Source organism: Syngnathus floridae, chromosome 11, assembly GCF_059516105.1.
Source record: "Syngnathus floridae isolate MCC-2025c chromosome 11, RoL_Sflo_1.0, whole genome shotgun sequence".
Lineage (NCBI taxonomy): Eukaryota > Metazoa > Chordata > Actinopteri > Syngnathiformes > Syngnathidae > Syngnathus > Syngnathus floridae.
Window position 1 is genome coordinate 1,451,611 of NC_142423.1, and position 24,377 is coordinate 1,475,987.

The following is a 24,377-nucleotide window of genomic DNA, read 5'->3' on the forward strand; positions in this document are numbered from 1 at the left end:
TAGTTTTTCCCCATTTCCACAGTGTGGCGTCCATCTTTGATTGACCCGAATGAACTCAGAATGAACCGGAAGTGCCGCAAATCAAACGGGAAGTGACCTCAGCTAAACCGGAAGAGACCCCAAATAAACCGGAAGTGACCTCAGCAGAACCGGAAGTATCATAAATTAAACAGGAAGTGCCCCAAATTAACCGGAAGTGACCTAAATGAAACTGGAAGTGCCCCAAATCAAACCGGGAGTGACCCAACTAAACCGGAAGTGATCTTTTTTAAACCGGAAGTGACACCAAATAAACTGGAAGTGACCTCAGCTAAACCAGAAGTGCCCTAAATTATACCGGAAGTGCTCCACATGAACCGGAATTGGCCTAAATGAGACCGGAAGTGCCCCAAATTAAACCAGAAAAGACCCAAATAAACCGGAAGTGACATTTATAAACCGGAAGTGAACCCAAATAAACCGGAAGTGACCTCGGTTAAACCAGAAGTTCCCTAAATTAAACCGGAAGTGGTCCCAAACAACCCGGAAGTGGCCCAAATAAACAGGAAATGACCTTTTTAAACCAGAATTTACCCCAAATAAACCGGAAGTGACCTCTACTAAACCGGAAGTGACCTGATTTAAACCGGAAGTGCCCCAAATAAACCGGAAGTGACCTTATTTCAAGAAGTGCCCTAAATGAAACCAGAAATGATCTAAATTTTAAATTTGCTCTAACTTATCCAATTTTTGTCCGATTCAACCCGATTCAACTTTTGAACTCCAAAGTGAACCTCTTAACCCGTAGTTTTCGTTTCGTTCCAAATTTAAAAAATCTTTGGTGCATTTATTTTAAGATTCCCATTCATTCTTTATGGGGATTCAACATTTGCTCTAACTTTTACAATTTTTGTCCGATTCAACGCGTTTCAACATTCAAACCCCAAAACTGAACCTCGTAAACCCGTAGTTTTCGTTTCGTTCCAAATTTCAAAACTTTTTGGCGTATTATTTTTTTTTAATTCTCTTTCATTCTCTATGGGGATTCAACATTTGCTTTTACAATTTTTGTCCCATTCAACCCGTTTAAACTTTTGAACTCCAAAGTGAACCTCTTGAACCTGTAGTTTTCGTTTCGTTCCAAATTTCAAAACTTTTTGGCGCAATTTTATTTTTTCAAATTCCCATTCATTCTCTATGGCACTGGTGTCAAACTCAAGGCCCGGGAGCCAGATACGGCCCACCACATCATTTTATGTGGCCCGCTGAGACAACTTGTGCATCAAATTCATGTGTCATTACTAGAATTGCAAATTGTCTTCACTTTTAACACTATCTTTTTTTTAATATTTGACCAATTTTAACTCATCTAATTTGAAAACGAGTTATTTGTCAGTTTGTTTTGTAGCTTTTACTGTATATATGAGGTGCTCATACATTTATTTGGGTTGACAGTCATAATGGCCCTCCGAAAGAAGCTATGACTACAATGCGGCCTGCGAAAGAAATGAGTTTGACACCCCTGCTCTATGGGGATTGAAGATTTGCTCTAACTTCTACATTTTTCAACCGATTCAACCCGTTCCAACTTACCAAAAATTACAAATTTTCAATTTTGAAATTCACGGCAAATTCTCCAAAATTTAGTTTTTCACTCAAAATTTCTGCATTTTTTTAACCAATTCAACCCGTTCCAACTTTTAACTGTTCATATTTTGCCTACCTATTCAACAAATTCACACTTACCAAAAATTCCACATTTTCAATTTTGTTTTCTACATTTCTCAAGTAATTCAACTCGTTCAAACATAATTCTGCAGCATTCAAGTCATTCAGTTTCTTAGCCTTCACAGGCAATTTCTCCAGAAATTGCATTTTCTAGTTTCAATGTGTCATCATCTGCAGTATTTATTCAGGCGTTATCATTGGTTTTTGGCTGTGGAACAAATTAAACATATTACAGTGTATTGTCATGGAAATATTTGATCCAAAACACGACTATTTCAACATAAGACGTAGATCCCGGAAACAATTACATTTATATATATGTAGAGGTTTGACTGTAGTTACCGTATTTTGCGGACTATAAGTCGCTCCGGAGTATAAGTCGCACCAGCCATAAAATGCCCCAAAAAGTGAAAAAAAAACATATATAAGTCACTCCGGAGTATAAGTCGCATTTTGGGGGGCAATTTATTCGACAAAATCCCACACCAAAAACAGTCATGAACGAGCAACAACAGGCTAAACGATAGCAACAACAGGCTAAACGATAGGTATGCTAACGTGACAAACACAAACAAAGAGCTGAGAACGGGCCTGATGTAACATATAGAGTGATTAAGGACAACTATTACATGAATAACATGTTTATAAAACCATCGGTGTCACTCCAATTCATTAAATCCATCGATCATTCGATACGATAGCAACAGGCTAAACGATAGGTATGCTAACCTGACAAACACAAATGAGGAGCTGAGAACGGGCCTGACGTAACATATAGAGTGATTTAGGACAACCATTACATAAATAACATGTTTATAAAACCATCGGTGTCACTCCAATTCATTAAATCCATCGATCGCTCTTTGTCAACAATGGCTGCGCGCGGCTGAGGGTGCTTGCACTTCAAAATATTGCACAGGCTCATATAACGATAGATAAACTATATTTCAAATAACTATAATATAAGCAATAATATTGTCAAACCATCCGTGCACTTTAAATCCATTAAATCCATCGATCAAATTCCTCGTCCTTTGTCAACATCGCCGCGCGTGCGCCCTGACGTCAGCCTTGTCTTTATTCCACAGATCTAGTATATAACTATATTGTAGTGTTAACAAACTACAAGGATAGACGTGGGTTTAGTAAACGGCTCTTTATTCCACAAAACAAACTTCCAAGCGTGTGGCGGCGTGGACTTCCAGACACGAGAGCTCCATGGCAGAGGACCGGGCGTGCGTAATGGCCATGTCCGAGCCCCATGCACCGTTCGCGGACAGCCACTCGGCCGAGCGCCGGCCCCCGACTCAGTAGAGTAGGACCGGGCGTGCGTAAAAGCCATAATAGTTTTTCAAACCTTCTATGTCACTCCAAATCCTTAATTCCTTTAAACTCTTTGTCCTCCGTGTCACTTAGAAATGATCACCGCTAATGATGCCGGTAGTCCTTACGTGGGTCGCGCCGCGCGGTGCCACTGACGTCACTTGAAATAGTAATCCATTGGTACATCACGGTTCTCCAAACTTCCTTTCTGCTGCTCGATTACTGTTTTCAGCTGCGTATTTTACAACTTGAAGTTTGTAACTTGCAAAATATGACTTTCTTTTTGGTGCCATTTTTCTTAAGCCCACCCAGTTGATGAGTCACGGCCAACGGTGAAATTTAAAGCGCCCTCATCCAGTTTCGTCTGAAAATATATTTTTTTTCAGATGTAGTTTTTTGTTTTGTTTATTTGGTTGTGTTATCAAAGACAAAGTCTGCTTTATTGTCGATTTTTTTTTTCATATACCAAGACACACAAAGAGATTGAAATTACGTTCCCACTATACCTCAGTGAGATAGTACACATATGCATACAAGCAACACAAAAAAATCCAAGAAGGCATAAACAATGAATAAATAAGAGTGTTGAATAAATGATAAATAAACAAATAAATAAATAATAAATAATAATAATAAATATAAGAGGAGCAAACAGACAGTGGACTTGGATATGGTGCTTTAAAGTGTTAATTGCTTTATTTGATGTTTTCTCTATCTTTTATGTTTTGAATATGTTCAAGATAAAGATATAAAAGCATGTTAAGTGATCAACTATACTAAAAATAACACGGGAAGTGGTCAACTGTACTTTTAAGTGATGTCTTAATGATCAAGTAAAAATTTGTGAAAAAAAACATATATAAGTCGCTCCTGAGTATAAGTCGCACCCCCCACCAAAACTATGAAAAAAAACGCGACTTATAGTCCGGAAATTACGGTAATAGCGTAACTTGTGCGTGAAGGCCTCAACTTTTATGTATCACAACAAAATGTTCAAAAAGTGAAACAGTAAATAGTACTTTCTAGATGCACTCTGAATTTATGAGAAGGTGTCTGGAAGCATACCAACCTGCCTGAGAAGTATTAGGTCTTGCATGATGAAGGCAATGTAAAACAGCGAGGCAAAACAGTTCAAGAAGTTGAACTAAGGAGAAAAACATAAGACTTAATTTAAAAACAACAGCTTTTATACGTATAAACTAGAGTCAAATTCTTTGTTATATACACACAGTACATACAGTGGGGTAAAAAGTATTTAGTCTGCCACCACTTGTGCAAGTTCTCCCACTTAAAAGATGAGAGATGCCAATAATTGTCATCATAGGTACACTTCAACTATGAGAAACAAAATAAATTTAAAAAATCAAAAAAATCACTTGTCTGATTTTTAAAGATTTTATTTGCAAATTATGGTGGAAAAATGGTACTTGGTCAATAACAAAAGTTCATATCAAAACTTTGTTATATACCCTTTATTGGCAATGACAGAGGTCAAACGTTTTCTGTAAGTCTTCACAAGGGTTTCACACACCGTTGCTGGTATTTTGGCCCATTCCTCCATGCAGATCTCCTCTAGAGCAGCGATGTTTTGGGGCTGTCGTTGGGCAATATGGACTTTCAACTTCCTTCAAAGATTGTCTATTGGGTTGAGATCTGGAGCCTGGCTAGGCCCCGCCAAGACCTTGAAATGCTTCTTACGAAGCCACTCCTTTGTTGCCCGTACGGTGTGTCTGGGATCATTGTCATGCTGAAAGAACCAGCCACGTTTCATCTTCAATGCTCTTGCTGATGGAAGGAGGTTTTCACTCAACATCCCACGATACATGGCTCCATTCATTCTTTCCTTTCCACAGATCAGTCGTCCTGGTCCCCTTGCAGAAAATCAGCCCTAAAGCATGATGTTTCCACCCCCATGCTTCACAGTAGGTATGGTGTTCTTTGGATGCAATGTTTCCAAAGACTTCTATTTTGGTTTCATTCGACTATATGACATTCTCCCAATCCTCTTCTGGATCATTCAAATTCTGTCTCGCAAACTTCAGATGGGCCTGGACATGTACTGGCTTCAGCAGAGTTACACGTCTGGCACTGCAGGATTTAAATCCCTGGCGATGTAGTGTGTTACTGATGGTAGTCTTTGTTACTTTGGTCCCAGCTCTCTGCAGGTCATTCACTAGGTCCCCCCTGTGTGTTTCTGGAATTTTTGTTCACCGTTCTTGTTATCATTTTGCGTGGAGCCCCAGATTGAGGGAGATTATCAGTGGTTTTGTATGTCTTCTATTTTCTAATAATTGCTCCCACAGTTGATCTTCAGACCAAGTTGCTTGTCTATTGCATATTTAGTCTTCCCTGGCTGGTGCAGGTCTACAATTTTTTTCTGGTGTCCTTTGAAAGCTTTCTGGTCTTGGCCATTGTGGCCCAGCAACAGCCCCAAAACATCACTGCTCTGGAGGAGATCTGCATGGAGGAATGATGGGCCAATATACCAGCAAAGTGTGTGGAAAACCTTGTGAAGACTTACAGAAAACGTTTGACCTCTGTCATTGCCAACAAAGGGTATATAACGAAGTATTAACATGAACTTTTGTTATGACCAAATACTTAATTTCCACCATAATTTGCAAATAAAATCATTTTTCATAATCAGACAATGATTTTCTGGATTTTTTAAATTTATTTTGTCTCTCATAGTTGAACTGTACCTATGATGAAAATTACAGGCATCTCTCATCTTGTAAGAAGAACCTGCACGATTGGTGGCTGACTAAATTCTTTTTTGCCCCACTGTAGCTTGTGATTACAGTCACTTACCTACAATACTAAACTGTTACACCAATTATAAACTTGCACAATTGGTGGCTGACTAAATACTTTTTTGCTTCACTGTATATTTGTATATATTTCAATGTCAATGTAATCGATTATTTAAAATTTCATACATACGACTAATACTTTGAGGACCAAGTGATTCTGATATGAAGACTCAAGCCTGTGGTTTTCTAGAAAAAAACAACACAGGGAATAGATTTTAATACATTACATAATATTACATTTCCATGGCAAATAGTCTCTGAACAATTCAATCATGGGCCAAAATTACATTTTCATGAGGCAAGCCCTGTTTTTTCTATCAAAAATATCTCATCAGTATACTACTTTTTATATTATCATTAGATTCTATGTATCTACGTATGTGTGCAATATCTTCCACAGTATGTGACAGTTCGACCTCGTGATCATGACTTGGGAGCGTGTGGCTGGCTAAGGAGCACATGACTGGAGTCATGAGTCACGCTATATAGCAAACTCCTTAGTTAGCTAGTCATGACCAGATCATGAGTTTAGTTGTACTAAGTTCATTTTGTTTTTACTTGTTAATCACTTCACTGGTTCTTTTATCTCAAACAAATTATTTTAGGTTGCATTACCTGACATGTTTCGGCTTGTACTTGACTCTGATGAAGGCGGAAGTACAAGCCGAAACATGTCAGGGAATGCAACCTAAAATAATTTGTTTGAGATAAAAGAACCAGTGAAGAGATCATGAGTTTATTATGAGATGGCTGAAGCAGACAAACGTCTTATTTAGATAAAAGTCATGAGTACGTCACGAGACGTATGCATCCCATGTGCACTAAGACTACGTCTTTGTTAAGCTAAAGTTATGAGATGACCATACTGCTCTTTTCAATAATAGCATCCCTGTTGTCCTGAAGTCATGAGATGTAATCATGAAATGTCCTTTCTGTTTGAGAGACTATGCATTAATGTAAACTCCCCCCATTGTTGTTCCTCAATAAAAGGCACGGCCAAACTGGAGGAAGGGGGTGAATCTCAGCCACACTTGCTGTGTGTCTGGTTTACGCCCTTCTGCAGAAGTCGTTTGCCATCGAAGACATCTCCTGCCTCTGTGAGATTCTTTTCAGATAAATGTTGTGAACCCAACAGATGTCAGGCTGGATCAATAAGCAATTGCAATAAGATGCACGGTATGGCAGGAATATTCACATGGTCTGCATTTTCCCACAGGTTTACATATAAACATATATCGTCAAATATATTTTCCAATGCATTTCTTTCCTTGTTTATATTCCTATACCTCCATAAGTCCATTAATAATGCTATTCTTACAATATCAATTGTGTCAGAGAGAGGGAAAGGGCATCTTTTGTCAAACTCATTTTGAGAGTTCGTTGGTATACAGAAATCGATCATTTCACTTTGAGTTCTAGACCTTTCATCAACCTTGATTGTCAACTGTCAGTCAAACTGATGGTGTCAGTTCCGTCCAACACACCTGTTCTTTTGCTGAACGATGCTTCCGGTCTTGGGACTTCTGTCAAAATTGATGGATTGATTGATGGCTAGTAATTAACTGTTGATAAGGAGTCATCACGCTCACTTGATTGATGGTTGTCAATTAAAATTGAGGGATTATTTTGTTTGGTTGTCCCGCCCCAAAGGATGTGTAGTAATGGATAAAAATACGCAATAGAAAATGGAGGAAACTGAACGGGGTAAAAAATAGCCCCCAAACAGATAATAAAAGTGTATCTGCAATACCTGCGGGGATAGATTACACTTTTCTACAATCTTGGAAACTCCACGTGCACAATAAAATGAATGTACCGTATTTCCCAGATTATAAATCACAGCTTCTTCATAGTTTGGCTGGGGGTGCGATTTATAATCAGAAGTGATTTATATGTAAAATGAGTAACAGTATTACTTGATCATTAACACATTACTTACTCACTAGTATAGTTGATCATTTCATATGTTATTTCCACCGCATGAGGTCGCACTAGGCCTGTGGAATAATTGGAACCGCAACTGACAATGAGTCTGAATCCTTTCACCGACTTCCAGAGTCAGGAGTTGTTTATAACACAGAGGACAGATATTGACACAGAGGATGAAAATTTCGATGGATTTAATGAATTGGAGTGACATGAATGGTTCGATAAACTTGTCATTTATGTTATAATTATTTGATATATCGTTTATTTAGTATAACAACTTGTTTATTGTTAGAGTTCAGTAGTTTCCGATTGCCAAGGGAGGCCGTGAAGGCAGCATAATTTCCCATGAGAGCCATACGATTTAAAAAAAACGATAGGCTAGATACAATTAAATGCATGTATTTTAATTAAGACCAATGATTTTTTGAGTGTACTAATGTATTCATTTTAATAACGTCACCAAAAGAGCCATAGGTTCCCAACGCCTAGTTTAGCCTGTTGTTGCCTGTTCATGTCTGTTCTTGGTGTTGAATTTTGTCAGATAAAGTTCTCCCAAAAATGCGACTTGTACTCTGGTGCGACTTATTGATGTTTTCTTCTCCTTTATTATGCATTTTATGGCTGGTGCGACTTATACTCCAGAGTTACTTATAGTCCGGAAAATACGGTAAAAACACAAAAAGTGGATTTTCCATGATATGTCTCTAAGATGCAAATAAACTGCCAAAGATTTGAGAAAACTCAAAGGTACCAGGCACCTGTTATCCTTCAGTGCTACCATATTCCGGAACTTCAATCTACCTGGAGTGCCCAGAAATGTAAAGGTGTTTAGTGCTCAGACACATGGTCAGGGTACAGAAGGCTGACACCTGACCACCACTGAACAAGACATACTACATGTTGAAACATCAAGACTGGGCCAGGAAATATCAGAAGACAAATATTCCAGATCTTGTGGACTGATAAGATGACAGTGACTCATGACAGACCAGCTGGACCCATGGCTGGATCATTAATGGCCACAGAGCTTCATTTCAAATCAGAGGATAGCAAGCCAGGGTACTGTTTTGGGCTGGTATTATTTCAGATCAGTTGGTTGGACCTTTTTGAGGTAAAGGTGGACTTAAAATTAACTCTAAAATTGGAACAAAAAATATTTAATGTTAACCTAATGCCCGTTTTAAGAAGACGCTATCTTCAAGCAGTGGTACAGGAAGAACTCGTTTAAGAAGACCATGATTTTTATACAGGACAATACTCTATTGTGTGCATCAAAGTACTCCACTGTGTGGCTTGCTGGTAAAGGCCTTAAACATGATAGAATAAAGATGTAGACCCCTTTCTTCACCTGACTTCAACTCTATTGAGAACTTGGGAGCCCCTTCCTAAATGGGAGCTTTATGCTAAAGAAAAACAGTACACCTCAGTGAGCAATGTCCGGGGAGGCTGTGGTTGTCAACAGATCAAAAAGCTGACAGACTCCATGAATGGAAGTCATAACTTTTATTAAAAAGAAAGATGGCTATATGGGTCACTGTTTTTTTTAATGTTAATTTGTCAATTTTGAGTTGAGTTATTCTCACTTTAATTCTTGACTTTTGAATCTTTAACAAACAAAAATAAACAAATGAGATGGGAACATTTCAGTTTTTTCTTTAGTTGCATAATACTCTGCTCAAAAAAATTAAAGGAACAGTTTTTTTATCATGGTATGGCATGAATTCAATTAGACTTTTCTGATAAGGTTGTGGTCGGGTACGTGGCAGAAGGGGTTGTTAATCCGTTTCAGCTGCATTGGTGTTGATGGAATTAACAACAGGTGCACTAGAGGGGCAACAACTGGATGGTCCCCAAAACAGGACTGGTTTTTCAGGTGGAGGCCATTTCAACTTCCTCCCTCTTGATCTTTTTTAAATGTTTTTCTACAAGTGTTGGCTTTAGCTACAGTCATTATCACAACTGGGAGCATGAGGCGATTTCTTAACCCTCCTGAAGTTGCGCAGATTGTCCAACTCCTCCAGGATGACACATCCATGCGTTCTGTTGCAAGAAGATGTGTCTCCCAGTACAATCTCCAGAGCATCGAGGAGATTCCAGGAGAGAGGCAGTTACTCTAGGAGATCTGGACAGGGCCGTAGACAGTCCTCATTCCATCAGCAATACCGATATCTGCTACTTTGTGCAAGGTGGAACAGGTTGAGCACTGCCCGAGCCCTACAGAATGACCTCCAGCAGGCTACTGGTGTGAATGTCTCTGCCCAAAGAGTCAGAAACAGACTTCACGAGGGTGGCCTCAAGGCACGACGTCCTGTAGTGTGCCCTGTGCTCATTGCTCAGCACCGTGGAGCTCGATTGGCATTTGCCATAGAACAGCAGAATTGCGAAGTCTGCCACTGGCGCCCTGTGCTTTTCACAGATGAGAACAGGTTTACCCTGAGCACCTGTGATAGACGTGAAAGGGTCTGGAGAAGCCAAGGCGAGCGCTATGCTGCCTGCAACATCATTCAGCATGACCGGTTCAGTGGTGGGTCAGTGATGGTCTGGGGAGGCATTTCCATGGAGGGACGAACAGACCTCTACAGGCTAGAGAACGGCAGTCTGACTGCCATTAGGTTTCGGGATGAAATCCCTGCACCCATGGTCAGACACTGGTGCAGTAGGTCCTGGGTTCCTCCTGATCCACAACAATGCCCTGCCTGTTGTGGCAAGAGTCTGCAGACAGTATCTGGAGGATGAAGGAATTTACACAATTGAATGGCCCTCACGATCACCTGATCTAAACCCGATAGAACACCTCTGGGACATAATGTTTCGGTCCATCAGACGCCGCCAGGTTGCTCCTCAGACTTTACAGGAGCTTGCTGATGCCCTTAGACAGATCTGGGAGGACATCCCACAAGACACCATCCATCGTCTCATTAGGAGCATGCCGTGACGTTGTCAAGCATGCATACAAGCTTGTGGGGGCCACACAAGATATTGAAAAGAATTTTGAGTTGCAGAAATTTAATTTAGGCAAAATGGACAAGCCTGCCACATCATTTTTTCACTTTGATTTTTGGGGTGTCTATGTACTGAGCCCTCTGTAGGCTGAAAACTTTGATTTCCATCAAAAGATGTGGCATCCTTTTGTTCCTGAGACATTAAACTGTCCATATCAGTATAGCAGTATAGTCAGTAAAGCTGACTGTAATTGTGAGTGTAATTCTGCACACTAATATTTGCCTAATAATTGTGCACACCCAGAATCTCACTTTTACTTTAGTTTGTGGTGTTGTACTGAGTGGCAGTGATTGGCTTCCTTTTACGGGTATCCTCAAGCTTGACCATGCTGTGCATCTTGCTGAGAATATATTCTAATTTTTTTGGGTACAGTATATGTGGTCACTGTGGCACTGGAGTTTGAAAACACTAATAACCTAGAAACTGTTTTCATTTAAACAGAATTATTTATAAAATATAGACCTAAAATAACTGAGGGTGTAAATATTGCAGTCGATCTGTCTGGCTGGCAGAGGAATTTCCCGGCGTATTGTGTTGACTGTGCCGAGAACAGTGATTTTTTGCCTGAGAAGTTGTGGCGCAAGTGAAACCAATGCGGAAAGAGAAATGTCCCTGGAGACAGTTCTGCCCTTGTCAATAAATGGTTCGATAAGCCACATTCTCAGTCCCTCCACACTTGGACAACAGGGGTCCTTGCCAAAATACGGTAGACATAATGTTGTGCTCACTGCGCTAATATAACTGGTGATGGGTAGCAGACACTACGGTAATTAAATGAAACACAAAACAGCTGGTAAGTGGGAGGATATTACCTGGGTATTGAAGTGCAGATCAGTGATTGGTTTATGTGCAGTTCAAGTAACGCGCATTAGTGCGGGGATGAGCACAGAATCAAACTCAGGAACAGAGCACAGTGTCAATGTGGATGTAAAGAAACTAAAAATAAACACCACAAGCTGAGTTGAAACAACGTTGTTGCTTTTTCGGTACCCCTTTCGGCGGGGAGAAGTTGGAAACGGCGAACACATCACATGTACTTTGATTTCACAAGTGACTCAACAGTTAATATCTGGTTTAGGTACGATGTACTGTACAAGAGAGCAGCGAGTCTTTGACGGGTACAGGAATTTGTCTCTGTTTTACAAAAACTCAACACCTGTCATTACATACTGATTTGTGATGCTGAAGGAATGGGGTCGAAATACAAAAAGTCCTGCCTAGCTACAAAAACAGATATGCTGAAACCTCATTGAATAAAGTACATAAGCAGACAAGTATATTCACATATTAAATAAATAAAAGAAACATTTTAAGCATATAATTATACCATCCATCCATCCATCCATCCATTTTTCTGAACCGCTTAGTCCCCACGGGGGTCGCGGGCGTGCTGGAGCCTATCCCAGCCGTCATCGGGCAGTAGGCGGGGGACACCCTGAACTGGTTGCCAGCCAATCGCAGGGCACACAGAGACAGACAACCAATCGCACTCACACTCACACCTAGGGACAATTTGGAGTCTTCAATCGGCCTACCAAGCATGTTTTTGGAATGTGGGAGGAAACCGGAGTGCCCGGAGAAAACCCACGCGGGCCCGGGGAGAACATGCAAACTCCACACAGGGAGGGCCGGAGGTGGAATCGTACCCGCACCCTCCAAACTGTGAGACGGACGTGCTAACCAGTGCGCCACCGAGCAGCTATAATTATACCTACACACCAAATCAATAAAGAAGATATAACTAGACATTTTTGATAAGTGGTAATGAGAAAGGTTTTTATAACTTTATGATCTGATATATATTTCTGAGCACTTTGAAATAACAAATGTGTTTTGATATATTGCCTGAATAGTTTAATGACCCTTAACTGTTTAATGCATGCCTGATGATTTTCTAAATCACGGACACTGCCAAAGTCGTCTAAAAATGTTCAGTACTTGATTGTATCTTATGTTTTGACTAATGCTAGACGCCAGTTTTTGATTACTACTGAACGTTCTGGACAGAGGGAAATATTTTGCCTAAAAAATAAAATATATGGTTGAAAGCATGATTAAACTAAGAATATGATGACGTAAGCAAGTACATGGAGATCAAAAGAACAAACAAACAAAAACATGGTAAGTGGTGAGTACAAACTTTGCATAGTCAGGGAACATTAAAACATACATAGATGATGTCACAGCCAAAATCTCACATAATTCCGTACAAAATGCAAAATTGAAAGAATGATGAATGGATGAGGTGGAACAGTGTATGTGCAAGAATGGAGGAGAATGTTTACAGGAAGGTCACTTGGAGATAAAACCAGCAGGTGCCAGAGGGAGACAGCCCAGCCAAAGATGATCGTCAAGGCTGAAAGACAGAAAGGAAAACAACAGCCCCCACACATCGAATCGCCCATAATCAGCACCCAACCCCACGGAACCAGCTCTCACCGAACCAGCACCCACTCCCATGGAATCAGACTCTCTTGCAAATTTGCCCCGCCCCAAAAACTCATCACCCATCAAACTCGGCCCACACTGGCATGTGCAACTGAATATAAGCTGACCAAAGAACCTTGAACGTTGCCTTTTCTGAATGGAGACTTTCTGCTCTTGAAAGGCCCAGCACTGTATTGTACTTTCCTGAAAACAGACCTTTCTGAACAAGAATTGTGATTGAACTCAACCAACCTGTGTAAGTCTGATTTCTGCTTCAGTGTCTTAGCATTTTCCTAAATCTGAAGAAATCAAATGAGCACACAGTGAGTAAATTGGATAACAGGTGATTGGCAATGGCTTTTGTCGTGAGGCGCAGATAGCACGCTCCCTAAATTGTGGACAAAATCCAACAATGGTTTTATTATCGTTTAGGAAAACAAAAATAGAGTTAAATAAATTGTAAAACATTCAATAACCATAACTGTGATTTACATCACAACTCGACATTTACGATGTCACTTTGTGACTTTCTTGTTCTCGCTACAGGAAGACAGGAGAAAAGAGGATCGCGCCCATATAAAGGGCACCAGAGAGGACGAACGGCGGGCGGTCAGCTGTTACTCTTCACTTAGTCTTGCACATGAAGAAATAATAATTGAGAGGTGCTAGTTTGCCTGCTCACTTGGGTGTCTTGACTGCTGTGCAGGAGCAGAGAGGTGCGCGCACTGTGGTGCCCGAGCAAGGTGGCTCCCAAAAGCTTTGACAACAGCCTACTGTTCACAATATTATCATCTACACATTAGCAAGAGACGTAATTCCTTCTGATTTAAAGCATTTGGTGAAGTACTGCTGCATTACTATGCTGGAAAATGCGCTGAAAAACTCACTTTTGGAATTCTTTTACGTGGCAGTGTGGGAACAATGTTTTGAACATTAAACATCTCTCACCCGTTAATTCCCTAGCTATTCATCACGGTCGGTCGGTCGGTACTTTATTGATCCCCGGGGGTAATTCAGAAAATGTGAAGTGCTACTTGTAGCCAACAGAGTCTTAGGCCCCAACAACTAGTCTATTCATACTGTAAAATCCTGAGCATGCTAGTTTTAAATGTTAAGACATTTTACATGACATATCGTGTGTGTGTGTGTGTGTGTGTGTGTGCCTAAGTCTGTGTGTCTGTGTGTGTGTGTCTATGTGTGAATGTGTGTGTGCCTAAGTCTGTGTGTCTATGTGTGTGTCTGTGTGTGCACGTCTGTTTCCTGCACATTAAGAGTACCTGCAGGTGATAGTTACTATAGTCGTACGTGTATGTAAGTGTGTGTGTGTGTGTGTGTGTGTGTGTGTGTGTGTGTGTGTGTGTGTGTGTGTGTGTGTGTGTGTGTGTGTGTGTGTGTGTGTGTGTGCGTGTGTATGTGTGCGTACATCTGTGTGTCTGAGTGTCAATGTGTGTTTGTGTGTGTGTGTGAAGTGAAGTTAAATTTATTTTTGAACATAAGATCGACCAAACACAAAATCATTTTTTCACATTTTCACATAATTTCATGTTATGCCAAATAAGGCACATAAACATGTTCAAAAAAGGAGAAGGAAGAAGCTATTGCTTGTTTTTTTCCTACCCCTTTTGTACATCATAATTCTCAACATGGTTGGTGATTAGTTTTTTCGATGTACACAAACCTGATTTATCAGAGGAAGATAATTTTAGAAATGAAAAGCAGTTTATACAAGAATATTCTGGAAAGAAAAATAAGTAATTAAGATATGGACTATATAGTAGCTGAAAACAGACGGACAGAAGATTTCAATTACTATAATTTTCTAGTGTAAAATTTTTAAAGTGTACTTTGAATTGGGCAATGTGTTTACTTTCTTTGATCGTTACAGGCAAATTATTCCATAGCTTTACCCCATTGACAGATATGCACATGCTTTTGAGGGTGGTGCGCACCTTAGGTTGTAAAAGATTCCCTCTCCTTCTTAGACTGTAAACATTTTCTCTTTCTATGAACCATTTTTGTATATTATTAGGGAGTAATTTTTTTGGGCTTTACAAATAATTTGTGCGGTCTTGAAATCTACCAAATCCCAAAATTTTAATGTTTGTAATTTAATAAATAAATTATTTGTATTTTCACAATAGCCAACATTGTTGATAATTCTAATTGCCTTTTTCTGCATTGTGCATACCGTCATTAGGGGGGTTTTGTAGGTATTACCTCAACACCATAGGACATGTAAGGAAGAAACAGCGAGCAGTATAAAGTGTACATTGTTTTCTGGTACAGTAAGCGTCTGACTTTACAAAGTATACCCACGGTCTTTGCCAATTTTGAACAGATGTGTTTGACTTGCGGTTTCCAGCTGAGACTGTGGTCAATTATTAGTCTCAGGTGTTAATTATATCATTAATATATAATTTGAATAGTTTTGATCCCAATATTGATCCTTGTGGAACACCGCAGGTTATATTTAAAAGCATTGACTTTTTCTCTCCTATCTGCACAAACTGTTGCCTATGTTCTAAGTAGCTTTTTATCCAACTGAACCCTATTCCCCTAATCCCATACCTTTCCAATTTTTCAAGCAAAATGTCATGATTAATTGTATCAAAGGCCTTTTTAAGGTCAATAAAAACTCCTACGGCAAACTTCTTGTCATCAATGCTTGTTGACAGTTCTTCCACAAGGTCAATTAAAGCTAAAGATGCAGATCGCTTTGGCCTAAAACCATATTGACTATCAGTTAATATCTCACGCTTATCAATAAAACTGTCCAATCTAACTGCAAATACCTTCTCCAATATTTTGGAAAATTGGGGAAGCAATGAGACTGGCCTGTAGTTGGTATAAAGATTCTTCTCACCGGCCTTATAGATGGAACGACTTTGGCTATTTTCATTTTTGTGGGAAAGGAGCCCAGTTTCAGCAATAGGTTGCAGATATGTGCTATGGGATCTGCTATAGCTACTATTACATATTTAATTAGGTATAGATCAATATCCTCACAGTCCCTTGATGTTTTGTTCTTTAATTAAGATTCTTAAACCTTTTTTTCAAGATGGCGGCGCGTGCACACGCAGCGGCCACTCTCTGTCCCGTCAGTACGGTGATTTGTTCGTCTAATGAGTGTTCGTCCGACAGTCTTGTGTGTTCGTCTCGTCGTGCTTTATCGTGGTTCAAGTACAGCAGGCAGGTTCTGCTCGACATCGGCAGAAGTGGGTTTTGCGGCGTTCTGGACTTTGAAGCGTCGACATTAAAGGCGCTCGGACTGCTACGTCCTGAAACGTCACCGACCTCATCCGCTATTCCTCCCCCGGTTGGGAGCCGTCGGAAACGGTGTGCGAGGGGGCAGAAGAGGGGCAAGCGCGGAGGCGTCCGGGCCAGGCTGGCGGCCAACCCAGCGCGCCCGGCGGTGCCCTCCATTCTTCTGGCGAATGTTCGATCGCTGGACAACAAAATGGATTACGTCCGCCTGCTGAGGTCTACGAACCGGACGGTGCGGAACTGCTGTGTGCTCGTGTTCACCGAGACCTGGTTGAGTGACAACATTCCGGACTCTGCCGTGCATCTGGAGCGGCTAGCGTGCTATCGGGCGGACCGTGCCATTGTACGAGGGGGAAAGTCGCGAGGAGGTGGAATATGCGTCTACATCCAAGAAGAATGGTGCCGGGACTCTGTGGTAGTATGTAAGCACTGCTCGCCACTTGCGGAGTTTGTGATCATTAAGTGCTGTCCTTTTTATCTGCCGAGGGAATTTACCGCGATTCTGCTGGTCGCGGTATACATCCCGCCTTCCAACACGAAGAAGACAGGATCGCGGCGCTTGGTGAACTGTACCAGGCTGTCAGTGAACAGCAAACAGCGCACCCTGACGGTTTCACCATCTTCGCTGGAGACTTCAATCATGCCAACCTGAAGTCTGTTTTCCCGAGGCTTCACCAGCATGTTACTTTTCCGACACTAGTCTACTCGGCGCAAAAGGGAGCTTTCAAAGCCTCCCCCCTCCCCCATCTGGAGCTTTCTGACCATCTCACCGTTTTGCTTTTGCCCGCATACAGACAATTGGTAAAGGCATTCAGGCCGGTTCGGAGGCGGGTTCGGGTGTGGCCTGAGGGTGCCTCCGATGCACTTCGTGACTGCTTCGACACCACTGACTGGGACTTGTTTAAGCAGGCAGCCACCTACAACGATCGGACGGACATAGAGGAGTATACTGACTCTGTTACCTCTTACATCACGAAGTGCATCGATGATGTGACTTGCTCGAAATCCATCGTCACTCGCGCGAACTGCAAGCCGTGGCTGACGGGGGCTGTCCTCAGACTGTTGAGGGCCAGGGACAAGACTTTCAGAGCGGGGGACGAGGCTGGCTTGAGGACAGCGAGGGCCGACCTGCCCCGAGGCATCAAAGAAGCGAAGAAGGCGTTCTCGTGCAAGGTCTCCACCCACTTCAAGGACAGGAAGGACGCACGTAGCCTTTGGCGGGGCATTCAGACCATCACGGACTACAAGCCCGCGCCGAGGAGCTGTGAGGGCGACGTCCGTCTGCTGAACAGCACTTGCCCGCTGAAGACCACTCCCCCCCACACGAGCAGCCCCTGCGCCTCTCTGCCGACGGTGTGAGGAGGGCGCTTGCCGCTATTGACACCCGTAAGGCGGCGGGCCCTGACAACATCCCGGGTCGAGCGCTGAAGGACTGCGCTGGGGAGCTGTCGGGTGTCTTCACGGACATCTTTAACGTTTCCCTGCAGCAGGCCATCGTCCCCTCGTGTTTCAAGGCTGCCACCATTGTTCCTGTGCCGAAGAAACCTGCACCATCCTGCTTCAATGACTACCGCCCCGTGGCACTGACGCCCATCATCATGAAGTGCTTTGAGCGGCTTGTCATGGAGCACATCAAGTCCGTTCTCCCCCCCATCATTGACCCTTTCCAGTTTGCGTACTGTAACAAGCGGTCCTCTGAGGATGCCATCTGCGCTGCCCTCCACTCGGCCCTCACCCACCTGGAGAGAAAAGACTCATATGTGAGGTTGCTGTTTGTGGACTTCAGCTCTGCCTTCAACACTATTGTGCCGCAGCGACTCATCTGCAAACTCGACGAGCTGGGCCTCAGTACCTCCCTCTGCAACTGGCTACTGGACTTCCTCTGTCAGAGGCCTCAGGTGGTGCGTGTTGGCGACAAAATCTCCGCCAGCATCACGCTGAGCACGGGGGCCCCCCAGGGCTGCGTGCTCAGTCCATTGCTCTTCACCCTGCTGACGCATGACTGCACTGCGACCTACAGCGACAACCGCATAGTGAAGTTTGCTGACGACACGACTCTCGTGGGTCTCATCACGAAGGGCGACGAGACTCGGTACAGGTCGGAAGTTGACCTTCTGACCACGTGGTGCAGGGACAACAACCTCCTGCTGAACGTCAATAAGACCAAGGAAATCATTGTGGACTTCCAGAAGGGTCACACAACACACCTGCCGCTGATCATCGACGGTGCTGTGGTGGAGAGGGTGAGCTGCACCAAGTTCCTGGGGGTGCACATCACTGAGGACCTCTCCTGGTCCGCGAACACCTCGTCACTGGCAAAGAAAGCTCAGCGCCGCCTGTACTTCCTGCGGAAGCTCAGGCGTGCATGTGCTCCTCAGGCAGTCCTGTCTACATTCTACCGTGGCACCATTGAGAGCGTCCTCACCAGTTGCATCGTTGTCTGGGGTGGTAACTGCACTGAACAGAACTTGAAGGCCCTGCAGCGCATAGTGAATACGGCTGGTAAGATTATTGGTGCTTCACTCCCCTCCCTGAAGGACATTTATACCTCCCATCTCACCCGCAAGGCAACCTCGATTGCGAGAGATGTGAGTCACCCGGCTCACTCTTTGTTTGACCTTCTGCCCTCTGGGAAGAGGTACAGGAGCCTGCGCTCCCGCACCACCAGACTCGCCAACAGCTTCTTTCTCCAGGCTGTTAGGGCCCTGAACTCGCTACCCCCTTCTGCGTAGCGTGCGGCACTGTTGCGCTATTTTCTGGAATGTCTGCTGTACGCGCACTTGCTCCTTTTTTTTTTTGCTCCTCTTATTTATTTATTTATTTGTTGTTATTTATTCATTATTTATTCACCACGCTTTTGTTATACTTGTTTACTTGTTTGTCTGTTGTGGGCCATGTCTTGTCACCGTGGGATAGGGGGGAACGAAATTTCGGTTTCTTCGTGTGTCTTTGGCATGTGGAGAAATTGACAATAAAGCTGACTTTGACTTTGACTTTAACTATATCAATTATTTCAGTTCTATCTGTATTTCTCAGAAAGATGGTAGCTGGGTTTCGTTCTCCAAAAAATTGTGATACACCTCCCCTTTGTGGAGGGATTATCTCATCTGCCAGTTTAGGCCCTACATTCACAAAGAATTTGTTGAATCCTGCCACCACTTCATCACTATTTTTAATTATCTTACCATTTTCAAAGAATTCATTTGTGAATCCGGCACTTATTTTTTTTCTTCTTATAATTGAGTTTAAAATATTCCATGTGCTCTTTATATTATATTTACTTGTTTCCAACAGTTTACTATAATAATCTTTCTTACATTTTCTAAGAATTTCTGTTAGTTTATTTTTATATCTTTTATATTTAGTTTCTTTCTCATCAGTTCTGTGTTTAATAAAGTCTTTATATAATTCATTTTTCCGGTTTATCTGGTCGTTTTGAAGTTTTCTTTGGTCGCTGAATTGGACAGTTTTTGTGATGTAGAGTCAAAAAAGTATTTAGAAATAAATTATAGGCTGCATCAACAGCCTCGTTTTCATAAACATTCCTCCAATCTTGAGCTATCAGATCATTTCTAAATGCGTTCAGAGTGCCATTTGTTCTCAATCTCCTTTGTATGTTTACTTTGCTATTGTCTAAGTTCTTATGTTTACATTCATGGATAACAAACACCGACAGATGGTCAGTAATATCGTTTATTAATAATCCACTTTCTAAATTACTTGTCATATTATTAGTAAGAATATTGTCTATTACTGATGCAGAGTGGATGGTAATTTTGCTTGGTTTGGTTATGCTTGTTACTATACATTGCATCTATAAAATCTTCTATCGCAGGTGTTTTATTTGGATTTAAGAATTGGATTTTATTTGAAACCATGGCCTCAAATACTTCTTTGAAGTTTTCAATACTAGAGTTGGGTGTTCTATAAACACAGCTAACGATGACGTTCTTCATTTGACCCATATAAATTTCAACAGTTATACATTCACATAAGTCATCAATAACAGTTGTCATGCTTTCTACAATCCTATACTTTAACCTAATGTCTATATACAGTGCAACTCCTCCACCCTTTTTATTTGTCCTATTCACAAAGTTGAAATTATATCCTTCTAATTCAAAATCGGTCCCTTTGTCGTGGCTGAGCCAACTCTCAGAAATGGCAATTATATTGAATTGCATGGTGTAATGCTGTAAATAGTTCTTAATCTTATCAAAGTTTGCGTATAAACTCCTACTGTTGACGTGTATTATTGATATATCTTGCCCTAAATTGAATTTCTTCTTGAATTGATTTTCAGTGTAATAACAACAGTTGCTAGTTACATAGTCAAAGAAATTGCTTTCTGGGTCTATATCTATATCCTGTATCTGCATGGTAATTGTTTAAGGTAATCGCAAACAGTAGTCTTCCCATCTACCCACATCCAAATTTGAGCCCATACACACCCACAGTTCCACGTCCACACATACACGCATATCATTTGTAATGGCAGCCAAATAGTTGAGACAATTTAACCAATATAAGTCCAGCAAAAAAGTGTGTATTGGTGGTATAAAAATTCTGCAGGCGTATTTGTGAAAAACAAGTCCAGTTTTAGTTCATAGGGGATATTGAATGAAAGTGTGATTGTGATAGAGTCAGTTGGCGTTCCTAGCCAAAAAAGAAAAATTACCAGCAATCCGGCAAGACACCTACTCACCACTACCAAGCCGTGCTCTTCAAATGCAAAAAAGGCATCCACAATATAAAAAAAAGAGTACTTCCAAGAAGAGTCCAGCGACAATAGGATGAAACTTTTTCCAGTAATTCCAAAAAACGATTGGCGGAAGGATACTGAACAGTTACAAAAATAATGAATCTGGGCAGCAAGAGGATGTTCTATTCAGCTATGCAGTTTCATATTTCTCCAGGTCTTTGAGGTCCGGGATAAGCAGGACCCTCGCCTCCTCACCAAGTGAACCATTTGTGCGAATCCAAATTTTACTGTCTGTCCATGTTGAATAAACTTTCTTTTGTTTCTTCAGAACCCTCGCACGTTTGGCTATCTCGGCGTTCCTCTTCGTAAAGTGTTCGTTCACATACACCTGTGTGTTCTTCAGTTTCCTTCCTCGTTTCAAAAGCTCCGTTTTGTGTCTTCTGTTTATAAATCTCAGAATGATGGTTCGCTCTGATTGTGCATTTCTTTTGGGAAGAGTATGGCAGGCAGCGATACTCTCTTTATGAATGGTGATGTCATTTCTGTTAAAGAACTGAATCACCTGTTCCTCCAGCGACTGCTTTTCTCCCTCAGTCAAGTCCTCCTCGTTGTTCTCTCCTCGGGTGACGTTGGAGTAGGTGCAGTGTGTTGTTTTCAGACCGCTGATGATCACATCCTTTTCCGTGTATATCCAACTCGTCAACTCTCTTTTCCAACTCCGCAATTTTCTCGTCCTTCAGCGCGAGTAGTTTGTTTAGTTTCCTCACATCTTCAACCAGACCACTTATTTTTCCTACATTTTCCACCATTCCGTTCATTTCCTTTGCCAGGTCTTTCAAGGCCATCTTAATCTCGATTTTATCGTCGTCATCGTTGTCACTACCTTGGGACGTGCGCCTCCTCCTTCGCCGCCGGTCCGCCATCTTTCAATCAAGTCACTCCGGCGTTCTAAGAGAATCGCTTGGAGCTCAAGGTTTTGTTGAATCTTCGATCGAAAAACACAAGCGAACTGGACGGCACAGCAGGGGCCCACACCGCGTCCTGATTCTGCTTGCAAATATGCTGATTTGAAGGCAAACGGGCGACGAGAGACAACTAGCACATCATGCCGAGCGAAGCGCGTGTGTGTGTGTGTGTGTGTGTGTGTGTGTGTGCGTGCGTTCGTGCTTGTGTGTGTGTGCATCTGTTTGCTGCACATTAAGAGGACCTGCAAGTGATATTTACTATAGTCGGATGTCCCTATGCGATACGGTATCAGTACCTCCAATGGTGAGCGAGTGTGACAACAGGTCATGAGGTAATGCCACGCCCTGATTCTAATCAAGTGGTTTCAGCTGCTCGGACCAGGAGCATCATAAAAGCCAAGAAGAGAGGAGAAAGATGTATTTTTTGAGAAGTAGCACAGAGCAGACACGAGAAGTGAAAGAGGAATTTTTATAAGCACGGAATTGCTGGTTTGAGGGTAGGCTTTGAACTTGATTGGAGGTGGATGAGTTGCAGGTGTGCTCCATGTTAGAACACTGCTGCCTGCTTTTAACAGCCTTAAAAGCAGCGTACAGCTTTTGAACAGCATTTCCCACTCAGGGAGCATGAGTGGAAATAATTTGGCTGACCTATCAATTTTAGAGCCCGCTCAAAACCTGGAGCCCGGTTGAGGCCACCTGGAGCCTGATTGTTGCTGCCTGGTTTTCTCAGTAGCCCGTGGGCGGCCCAAAGGACATTGCTGCTTCTGCTGTTCGGCTTAAGTTAAAATTGAGAGACACCTGGAAACTATCCACACGGAGAGTGATGAAGCTGCAGATGTCATGCATGTTGTGATCATGACACCACTATGTAAAAAAGACTGCATCGCTCCTCTTTCATCTATAACCGCTTCAAACCACAAAGCATATGTAGGGATAGTTATGATTGTATTATTGCCAATGCCAATGTGATGGTTTGTTGTATTATTATGTGATATCTTCTGTAAAGTGCTTTGTTTCAGTGACAGCTGTTGTGAAAGTGCTATATAAATGAAGATGCATATATAGTATTGTATTGTAAGGGATCGCAGCAGAGAAGAAGCCAATAAGATGCCTTGCATAACTACTGTGACTATCAGCACAATACTTGCTTGTTCGGCCCAGTACCAAATGATCCACTGACCAGTCCACGGCCCGGGGGGACTGAGACTACTGTTCTATACTACCCAAAGTAATTTAAGGCAATTACACTGGAGGCCTTCCACGACACTCTCGCCTGACAATCGCATACATTTCTATACACCGTTACTTGGACTGGATGCGCAACTGTTTCGTGAAAACATTTTGCCACCGATTATCATCCAGAGATTGGAGAGAACTCTCAAAAGTGTGTCTCAGTGAGTGTATAGCTGTCAACTATCATTGTGCGGGTGTGGTCAAAACATGCATTACCTTTTTGACTGATATTATGTTTTATTTTGAGCTGCTTCCGAGTCATTATTTTCTCCTGTTGAATTGCACCTAAATGAAAATAAGATTTCATTCCTACTTAAATTCATAACTATAGGCTAAGCTACGATTTTATGGTTAGATATTAAATCAATGAAATAGTACATTCAAACTTGCGCATCGAGCAGCGATTTCCTCCCATGTCTCTCTCTTGTTCGCTGCTGTAGCCGTATTAAATTTGCGGCAAAAAAATACCTTCGTAATCACCTTAGGCCTGCATAAGGACCAATTGAGTAAATGATGATCTGTAGATGTAGTAGATGATCTGTTTTTTTTCATTTGTCATGGTAACTCTGGTATCGGGGCTTGATTGATAATGGCTTTCATAGGAGTTCTGCACCCGCGTTAACTCCAGGTGAACATACTCAGAGTTGATTGAACTAACTCAGATCAGCTTTTCTGGAACCGAATACTCAGAGACTCCCATCTCAGAGTAAGTCAATCCAGAGTTCAGGGATGGACTCAGTGTATGTTGAACCCGCTTTCTGGATTACCCCCCAGATCAACTAAACACCGCCCACCTATTCAAATGGGACATTCCTTCCCTGGGACGAAACTGTCGGTCCATCCCAGACGGACACTCATGTTGCGGACAGAGAAAGAGATGATGATCATCATCATCATCATCAGGTGTCTTGCCTGGAACAGGCATTGACGGAAATGGCCCTCCATTCTTCTCTGTCATCCGAAGCTTTCATGAACTGGTTGTTTGTTAGCTCTTTATGAGTTGCCCATTCA

At 42.0% G+C, this 24,377-nt stretch overlaps 1 protein-coding gene across 15 annotated transcripts in view; it reads right to left on the reverse strand.

Moving 5' to 3' along the window:
• ano10a (anoctamin 10a) overlaps positions 1-24,377 on the reverse strand; it is a 278,041-nt gene that overhangs the window by 121,277 nt on the left and 132,387 nt on the right. For all 15 annotated transcript variants that reach the window (XR_015861422.1, XM_088390593.1, XM_088390590.1 and 12 more), the window contains 2 exons: positions 5,974-6,029; positions 4,100-4,174 (listed from right to left, as the gene is read on the reverse strand). Coding sequence is in view for 14 of the 15 variants with exons in the window: in XM_088390593.1 (XP_088246719.1) it covers positions 4,100-4,174; positions 5,974-6,029 (131 nt within the window). In the remaining variant the exon portion in view is untranslated. The remainder of the gene's footprint in view (positions 1-4,099; positions 4,175-5,973; positions 6,030-24,377) is intronic.